Genomic DNA, 9,983 nt, shown 5'->3' on the forward strand with positions numbered 1-9,983 from the left:
CGTAGATTTTGGGCTAGCTGTAGATAACTTTATCTAAAGTGGTTGTAGAAATATTTTTTCATATATATATATATATATATATATATATATATATATATATGTGTGTGTGGGTTAGGATCATTTTACACCAGTATAAGTTACACTCTTAATCTTGATCATTTATCACACTTATATTTAAGGGCTTTAATTTTTTAATAATGTGAGTGTAAAACTTCTGTTGTAAGAATATCTTGTCTCTATATATTCTTTAGTAATACTCTTCCCAAATTATTAAAAAAAAAAAAGTTGATTTCAATTTTCTTTTCTCTTCTTATTGCTGGTACTAGGTTAGGTGCAGTTGCCAAAGCTCTAAACTGTTCTGTGTTCCATCCAAGTTCATAAGCATGCACTCCTCATCTTTCTACCTCACCAAAACCTTCACGACACATCACCACCTTGGATTCCACCACTCTCTCTCTTCTACCCATAATTCCTTTCCCTCTCTTTCCTGCTCCTCTACCCTCCACAAACCATGTTCTACAAGGGTCATATCCCAGACTCAGAAACCCAATCAAAACAAGAGTGGTCCCAAAGAGGGTCTGAGGGTTAAGGGAAACAAGGAGAATGTGTGGAGTATTGACAACAAGGTAGCCAAGGTTGCTGCTGAGAAAGAGAAGGGGAGAGGGAGGAAGCAGAGAGGGAGAAGAATGGTGAAGAGGAAGAGGCCCAAGGGTGGAAGAGTCATTGTCTCTGGGGCTATGTTGGTTGAGGTTGAAACTGTTCTTCAGACTCAGGTACCATTTTCCCCTCAATTGGGTCTCCTTAAAATTGCAATTTTGATGCAAAGATGTTATCTTTTGCTCTGTCTGTGAAACATAACTAATATGGGTGGTTGTGGTTGAGTGATTTTATGGATGACAATGGAACCTTTTTCTGTAATTGTGTTTGAATGTGTCGAGAATAAAAGAATTTAAAGAAAAGAAATAAGTAGATAGTATTTTTTTGTCAATATAGAAACAGGAACTATGCTTGGTATAATATGCCTATGCCTTCTAAATGAGTCTAATAGTTTAAAGTAGTGGATGTTGTGCTTGTGGATATTTATTGGTCATTCGTTTCCATGTTGTATTGTATGGATTGTTTTCTCTACTCTCCCTTTGTATTTGTATATTTGCTCTTACTTTGATCAAAGATGGCAACATTGTATGAAGTAGTTAGTTGAGGACGTAGAAATTGATGAAGTAGGATTAAAATAAATGTAGTGAATGATTCGTGGCCGAGACCAGAGAATCAAATAATTCCGCTTGTGTAAGTAAAGGAAAGCAACAAGGCCTAGGTCCTTCTTGGGTCATTTTGATGGATGATGGCCTGAAGCATATAGTGCAAAACAGAAGTAAATTTTTTCAAGCGAATCAATAGTATAAATTTATGTGATGCATTGTATTAAAGATCAAGGGTGCTTCTGTAAAGAGGAATAGGAGAACATGAACTATACCAATTGGGCAGAACAGTTTTCTGTTGCTTTCCATTTCATCTTTCCCAGTCCTGACACTCCACCCTTTCAGTATTTTCTCTGCTTTTATCATACATAGTATTGTTCTGTGTGTGACATCTTACACTATTAGTTTGGGAAATCCCTACAAAACATGATTATCATGTGGTTGAATAGTAGCAGAAGCCAAGTATAAAAGACCATCAGTGTTAGGGGGTTGATTAGTGGTTACCCTTGCTATCACCCTCGCAATTTAGAAGTCATAAATCTTTTGTGAACTCTTGTATTTTGATAACATTTCAAATATCATTGATTTGACAATGATGTTATAAGTGGTTAGTTTTGTTGATAACTTGTCAAAAATATTTGCTTGGATTTCAATCTGTATGTGTATAGTAAAAACAAACCATAGTGCACAAGGCTCCCCGACTTTGCGAAGGTAGGGGTGAGGGTCGATAGTATGCAGCCTTACTCTTGTATTTTTGCAAAGAGGTTGTTTCTTAGACTCGAACCTGTGACCGGAAGGTCACAAAGGAGCAACCTTAGTATTACTCCAAGACTCGCCCTCTATATGTGCATAGTAAAAAGAAATAAAATAGCTCTTGAGCCTATATGATGCTTGAAATTTTAAAACATGAAGATGTTGTTCTTGACTTGATTTTGGTTCTGGATAGGTAAATAGAATGTGAAATACATGATATAGAAAAGTGAGAAGTGCTGTTGTCTTCATTAGATTCTAGACTGATAACATCTTATGTAGATTAAACCATGAAAAGGAAAATGAAACTTTAAAGCCTGAGTTCACATTGTTAAGATGTAAGTGTCAATAGGTACTAATAATGATTAAAATTTCTCTTGATACTTTAAGGCTTTATTTTTTAACTATTTCTTTCTTTCTTTTTTTAAATTTGGCTCTAGTTTTTTTGTTTTGGTTGCAGATAATATGAGCTGAACTGAGGAAATAAGTTGATTTTATTGTTTTAGGACCTGAGCTTTGTATAAATGGGTGAAATTTCAAACTTTTGTTCAAAACTCAAGTACATTCAAATTTTATTTGAAGATCTGGAAGGAGAGTGTGTGTACCATGTACTTTGGGGCTTGATTTTGCAGCAGTTTTGAAAATTTAAGTTTGAAAAGTAAGGAATGCATATAAAACTCGGCTAATTTCTTCCATTTTTAAAACTATGTAGCTGGAAGAAACTATCGGAAATAAAAGGGAATAAATTCCAGCTATTGTTTTGTGGATAAAATTCAAGTATGGAATTCCCAAAATTCAGCTGGACATTTGGTAGAAATCAACTCTGTCCCTTCATATTGTTGTTTTCTTTCTACTTGTTTTATGTGTAATATTATGTATATGTTATTGATATCTGTGCTAAACTGTAGAAATGATTACTAGTTCAAATTGCAATGAACACCATACTGACAGCGGACACTGCTTCAGGAACCAGTAATAAAACCATCTTGGAACACATTTGCTAGCAGTCTCAGTGGAATTTGGCAGGGTGTAGGTGCTGTGTTTTCTCCCATCACAGCTGAAATGGAGCCAATGGAAATAGGTAACAAGAACGAAAACCTATATGACTGCTATACTCTTTCCCGTATCGAGGCAGTACCATCACCTTCAGGAGAACGTACATCTCAAATCCTGAGAAAGGTTAATTGGGTGACTTTGAATCCTTATGGTGAAATACCCCAATATGTTGAAGGAAACAACATAGCAAAAGAAGGATCCAATGATGGTAATGCTCCTACATTCCGACAGCAAAAATTCAGGGAAAATGTAACAAATCATGTTTTGCCTACATTTGAATCCTTTGACTTTGAAAGAAGTGATGTGATGGAAGAAGATGTCATGGGCTGTGAACCAGGCCTTGTTTACTTTGAAGTAAGATTCCATTCATACTAGTATAATTTCTTTTATGGAAGCTGAGTTATTTACAACAAGTATATGCTATAAATTTTTTTAAAGTATTATGTTGTAGTTTTCCTTGCAGAATGGAACACTATTTTCTCATCATTACTTAAAATAAAAGGATGACCCGTTTCCTGGTTCAGTGAAGTTAAACCTCTCTGAAATTTTGCATAGTAATAAGTAGAACAACCTTTTCTGTTGTTGAAACATATTTAGTCTTTTGGGTTGTTCCTTCTTACATAGTTGTGGTGAGACTTTTACCTACTTCTTGTGTTTGTTCTTTTTTGTTTTCTGCCATACCATCCTTATTGATTGATGTTGGGATCGAGGAAGAGTATCTGTATCACTAAACTACTATGCTCCATATTTTTGTCAGTTGCTGCACTGGACTCGCTCAGGGTTGTTAAAAATAAAGTTTTGGATAGTTCAATTTAGTTATGTATGCTGTTAAGTTTTTGCAAAATATTCACATCTGTAACTTTCAAACTGTATCCTAGTTGTAAATAGGAAGATGCTTATTTGTAAAAGCCAAGTTCTCTATTGATTTTGCGACCTCAGGCTACTCTGAGAGGATTATCCCCTTTATTTCACTTGCCAATCTGATCTGGGGTTAGGTCATTATCCTTCTGACATGAGGTAGTGTGTAAGAAATTTTATATTCTTCTGATTATGACTAAAAGTCTAAAGCTAGAATTATTTGAGAGTTATTTGTGTCAATTGGGATTTGTGATGTCTCCTCCCAGTAGAGTAAAAAGATAGAGGAAGCAGTGCCTCAGCATTTGTTGGGCTACTTTGGGGATGAAGTGTTAAATGCTTCCTTTCTTCTGCAAAATTTTCTCACTGAACATTTTCCTATTGAAGAATTGCCTAGTAAAAGGAATCACGTAGCCAACAAAATATCATAGCGTAAAGCTTGTAGAAAAAGTTAGATTTTGTATTAGCTTTCACAAAGTGTATTCTGATCCCTTTTAGTAAGTCACTCACTCTTTGCTGTTTGACTCTTGTAAAATCATGCTATTAAAGCACAGTTAGTCCTTTGAATCCAAATTAAACTTTGTAGCCCTAAACTTATTAAGAGAAAAGATTCAAAACCTTTAGAGAAAATTACAGAAGACAATTCTTCGATGGTAGGTTTGTCAACTTCAATGCTGATAGGAACCTAGAAAGCAGAGCATTGTTAAATACTCACTGGAATCTCTTCCCTTCTACTGATATTAAGGTGATATCAGAATCACAGCAAGACTTGTAGACTGATGTAAAACACTCACAAAACCAGAAAATAGAGATGCTGCAGAACTTCGAAGGGTTTGCGTACTCCCCTTCCTAATCCTTACTTAATTCTTGCTTAGTGTTTCTCCCTATCCTGTCCAGCCCTTCCCTTTTATCATGTTCCTTTTAACTCAATGTCACAGTGTGAACCCACGTCATGCTTATCTCACTCCTTTCCCCCATTTCCCGCAAGAGCCTCCGTCCCCTAATTCTCTGCTGTCATTCCATTTCTTCTTAACACATACCTAGAGATAAGTGGGTGTCTAACAGATGCTTGCACCTTTTTTTATACTTTTACTATATAGTTCCTCTAAAGCTGGAGCCTGTGTACCATGAGCTGTTAGCTTTCTAAAACATACAAAATAACCTGAATGAAATGTAAAAAAAATTCAGCTCTTGGAACAATAAATGTAAAACGGTTCTCCTTGCAGGAAAAGGTATTGGAAGAATAACTTGTAAAACAAATAACATAAGGAAGAAAGATAGGAACAATTTACTCTCACTTGGATGGTTCCCCTTACATGGAAAATAATGAAATGAGGCAATTGACAACAGATAAGGACCCTTTGAAGACTCCAAAAAAAAGGGGGGAGGGGGAGCCACACACTTCAGCTTGTGATCAAACTCAAAGTTGAACCTCCCTATCAGAAAAAAGGTGTATTGAAGTTCTAAAAAACATGTATCATGTACGGCTGAGAAAAATAGCAGAAGTACTGACAGACTAGGTCAGGATGATTATGGCAACAAATCTAGTGGGGTAATGCCAAATATGGTGTGAAGAAGTTACAGGGTTGCCCCATACTAGCTGGATGACTTCTCAGTTAGCATGGTTAGTGATCTATCAGAAAAAATGCTAGAATATTGTGAAGAGAACAGATTGTGTTAAGCTGGATGACTTCTCACTGGGCTCTTTCATCATTGACCACCTTGTCTTTTACCTTTCGTCTTGATTAAAGTGCATCACTGGCTGTTTTACAGGAGTTGGTTTTCTAACTGAAAAAGTTGTCCGAGAATTCTTAGTAACTGCTATAGACAATATTGTATTGTTGCATTAGACTTTCTAATGAAATTCTCAGATATTAAATGACCAATAATTGTTTTGGTCTTGCTAACATCTACAGCATGTATTTTGACACATACTGTATTTAGTAGTTTTAACTTTTACTCTTGTTGAAGTCATGCAGTATTGAGAGCATGTCCTTAAATTTTAATGAAAGTGATCATATAATATGCCTAATGATGTTTAGTATCGACATGACCAGCATATACATATTTAATAGACTATGGATAGTTCGTTTTGGTTCTCCCCTTTGTATTCCATAAATAATTATGATTACTAAATTGCAGGACGGGTCTTATTCTAGGGGTCCTATGGATATTCCAGTGGGTGAATATGATGATACAGAGTACTATATCACACCAACTTTCAAGTTCGAACAAGTAAGTTTGGCACACTACTTGCAGAATATCATATTGATAGCTCATTCCCTCATTTCGTTTCATTTAGTATTAACACAGATCATGCATTTATTATTTTTAGAGGTTCTCCCCTTCCCACTGTGTTATAAACCATATGGCTATGTTAGATAATATATGGTTCATGTTGGTATTAAAACCAAACTCTTAAAATCCGAATTCCTTTTCAAGTTTCGCTTTTATGAACACGAGATATGATATATGTTCAATTAATATTTCACCATTAAGAGTTATAATTTCTTTTTGTTTTACAAATTATCCTTTTTCAGTGTTTGGTTAAAGGCTGCCACAAAAGGATCCGTATCGTCCATACCATAGAATTCATTAATGGTGGTTCAGACATTCAGATAATGAGAGTTGCTGTGTATGAAGAAGAATGGGTCAGTCCTGCTTGTGTAGATGTCCAGAGGTACTTATACTTTATTTACATTTTGTACTAAAGTTTGTTATATTTTTTTAAGTGATCTAAATGTGGTATGAAAAGGTCTATAAGCCAATTCTGTAAAACTCAAAATAGCATGCAGCAGGGGAAAGTGACACTCCCCATTAAACCTCGACTCGCGAAGGTGGAGTCAGGGAAATCTTTGTTGCAGCCTTACCCTTGTATATATGTAAAGAGTTTGTTTCCCAAATTTGAACCCGTGATTTTTCAGTCACAAAGGAATAGCTTTTTCACTACTCTAGGCTTGCCGCATTCCCCAAGAAACAAAATGGATATAAAAACTAGTTAAAATGATATCAAATGTGATATGACATGATCTGTTGTGTGCATGTTCTTATAGTTTCTCTACACTGGCTTTTCTTCATCATTTCTCCCTTGAGTTCAAGAAACTAATGTGTGTTGCATTCAAAACAGTGATCTTGAGTTTGATTTAAAACCATTTTCTCAAAGAAAACGAACGAAACCATCAGAGCTGACAGGGTCATGGAAAGTGTTTGAGGTCAGTGCAACTCCAGTGTATGGCGAGGAAAACCAGGTGGAAGAAAGTGGTGGCACCCCATATGTCTACCTTTGTGCAGAAACTCTAAAGAAGAGGAACCTCCCTGAGAGTACCAACTACTTTGGTGAGGAGGAGAAGCTTGACATGCAGGATGTGACCATATTATGGCTTCCTGGGGGTGTAACATGCTTTGTTGACATTAATAAGGATGGCATTCTTTGTATTGGAGCTGGTTGGTACTCTGATGAAGGAATCAACCTTGTGATGGAGAGAGATTATGGGTTGGATGGAAAACTTAAAGAGGTGAGATCGAAATCTGAGGTAAAGAGGAGGTGGTCTGATCCAACCAATGAATAATTTTTGGGGATTTGCAGCTTGTAAATTGTTTAGTATGAGAAATAAAAATGAACATTCAATGAATGATCTTTGTAATTATGTATAATAATGTTCAAAAGTGGTGTGCATGTACATTTTTATTACCACTTATCATTTTGGTCATTTTTGCTGATAGTTTGATTTGGTTATTAGCTTGGGCTGTGATCATTGCAAAGGTTTAGCTGTGAGGATTTGGATGCTAAAAATCCAATATGTTTGGTTGGATTGAAAGTGAAAGGTTGAAAAAATCACTGCATGGATTGGTTTGTGACTTTGTTCAGTTTGGGCCCTTACTGGGTATGCATGTGCATGTGGTTTCAAGTGAGGCTACTTAATGTATATTTGGATGGAAGATGGAAGAAAAGGGAGTGACCGGGTAAATAAGGGTATGCATGACAACCTTCCCAGAATCAATTATTTTTTAAATTTTGTTCCCGGGAACAAAAATGGACAGGAAACTTGTTTGGTAAAATCAGTTTATTTTTTTATTCCCGGGATGAACCGATTTAATTTTTGTGCTGGGGAACAGAAAAAAAAATAAAAAAATGTCTGTTTTTTTGTTCCCTGACACAAAATGAGAAACACTTGTCTATCTCAATTACTCTTCACCACACAATTATCTCGACACGACCACCACTACCATTGTCGCCGTTGTCGTTGTACCACCAATGTCGTTGTCACCACCACCACGATTCCATCGCCACCATCACCACCACATCCACCCATCGCCACATCACCACCACCATATCACCACAACCACCATTACCACGCCATCACCACTACTATTGCTGCAGCCATTGCCGTCACCATCACCACAAGGCCACCGCCGCCGCCGCCACCACCACCATCGTCGCAGTCACTGCCGTCACCACCATCGCCACCAACTACCACCACCGTCGTCGCAGCCACTGCCATCGCCACCAACTACCCCACCACCGCCATGTCATTACCAGCGCGCCGCCACCACCACTATCATCGCCACCACAAATGCCACTGCCACCGCCACTATTGCTGCAGCCACTGCCGTCACCATCACCACCGCCACCAACCACCACAACCATCGTCTTAGCCACTACCGTCACCACCGCCACCCCCACCACCGCCACCTCCACCACCACCATGTCATTACCACCACTGTCGCTGCCACCACTAGTACCACAGCCACTGTCGTCACTGATGCTTCCCGGCAAGTATACCGATCGCATAAGTAATAAAGTGGTAAATAATGTTCGTCTCCACAGAGATTGTGATCTTATATTAATTAATATTCCTTTAAGGAATGGATGAGTTCAAATGGTTTTGACAAATATTGTCAATTGGTGTGAATAGGAGGACTAAAAATAAAGACTTGTTTTTGTGATTTTTCTGTGATGAAGAATGAGATTGTAAACAACAATAAGAAGAGATTTGTAAATATGAGAAGAGTCTTGTAGCTAGGAAACACTCACCATATGATCCCCGCTTATTACTTTGGATTGATTTAAAAACACTTATTTATATAAAAACTCAGATAAATATCATCTAAAATAATTAGTTAAATTTCAATTCCTTGGTAATTTAACCCTTTTAACCTCAGTTGGAATCCTAATACCTTAGTAACCCCTCATGAGAATTAAGCAATGAATATGATAATTAAAACATTCGCAATTAACATACATATATTCCTAGCATGCATACTAATCGTTATTTTACCCCCTTTCAAGATGAGAACCCCAATATTCCTATCTAGGGTTCTAACCCTCAGACTATTATCAACTATTAGAATGATCAATTCTAATAAAGAAAATAGGAATTACGCACAGAGTAATGATAAAGAAATTTATATAAACGGGAGAAAATAAACCAATCATTCGTAACAAGGGTTCACATAAGGGTTGTGACCCTAACTACAATAAAGAAAAACTTAGCCAACCATATTCATGGCTAATAAATCAATATTCAATATTCAATGGGATGAAAGAATGAAAGATGATCAAGAATCCTTCTCCGAAGCTCTTCTCCTTCAGCACGACGGTCTCCTTCGGACTAGATACCTAATTCTGTGTTGAGCCTCCTTTTTATAATACTCTTTTAGGTCTTCCAAATTTACCCTTTTGGACAAAACAGAGTTGCAGTATCGCACGCTAACGCTCTCAGCGTCAGATCCACGCTGTGGGCGTGGTTGCCTCTGAACTCCCACGCTGTCAGCTTGCTATCCACGCTGTGGGCGTGGGAAGAAGGATAAGTTTTCACGCTATCAGCGTGGAATCCACGCTGTGGGCGTGGAAGCCTCTGGTTCTTCACGCTACCAGCGTGACATCCACGCTGTGAGCGTGGGTCTTTACTTTGGCAAATCCTCATTTTGCTCCAGATTTGTTTGCTTTTCCTACAAGTTAAGCATAAAATCAGTTGAACAATTCTGAAATTGGAATTTAAGCAAAGCAACACTAAACGTTGCCTTTTTACTGAGAATTAACCCATAATCTTTCTCTTTTTGGCTTGAATTTACCCATGTGCTGAAGGCACATCAATCACCATCACCACCATGCCACCACCA

General features: G+C 37.3%; 1 protein-coding gene across 1 annotated transcript; it reads left to right on the forward strand.

Annotated features, from left to right (window-relative positions):
- Nucleotides 1-358: 358 nt before the first annotated feature.
- On the forward strand, nt 359-7,561 carry LOC133298196 (uncharacterized). The gene is made up of 5 exons (XM_061497454.1): nt 359-773; nt 2,916-3,359; nt 6,003-6,095; nt 6,401-6,540; nt 6,988-7,561. The coding sequence occupies exons 1-5, from the start codon at nt 384-386 to the stop codon at nt 7,427-7,429; spliced, it is 1,509 nt and encodes a 502-aa protein (XP_061353438.1). The 5' UTR covers nt 359-383; the 3' UTR covers nt 7,430-7,561.
- The last annotated feature ends 2,422 nt before the right edge of the window (nt 7,562-9,983 follow it).

This window comes from Gastrolobium bilobum, unplaced genomic scaffold (genome assembly GCF_033153095.1).
Source record: "Gastrolobium bilobum isolate Gb01-03AN ecotype WA unplaced genomic scaffold, APGP_CSIRO_Gbil_v1 utg16078, whole genome shotgun sequence".
Taxonomy (NCBI): Eukaryota; Viridiplantae; Streptophyta; class Magnoliopsida; order Fabales; family Fabaceae; genus Gastrolobium; species Gastrolobium bilobum.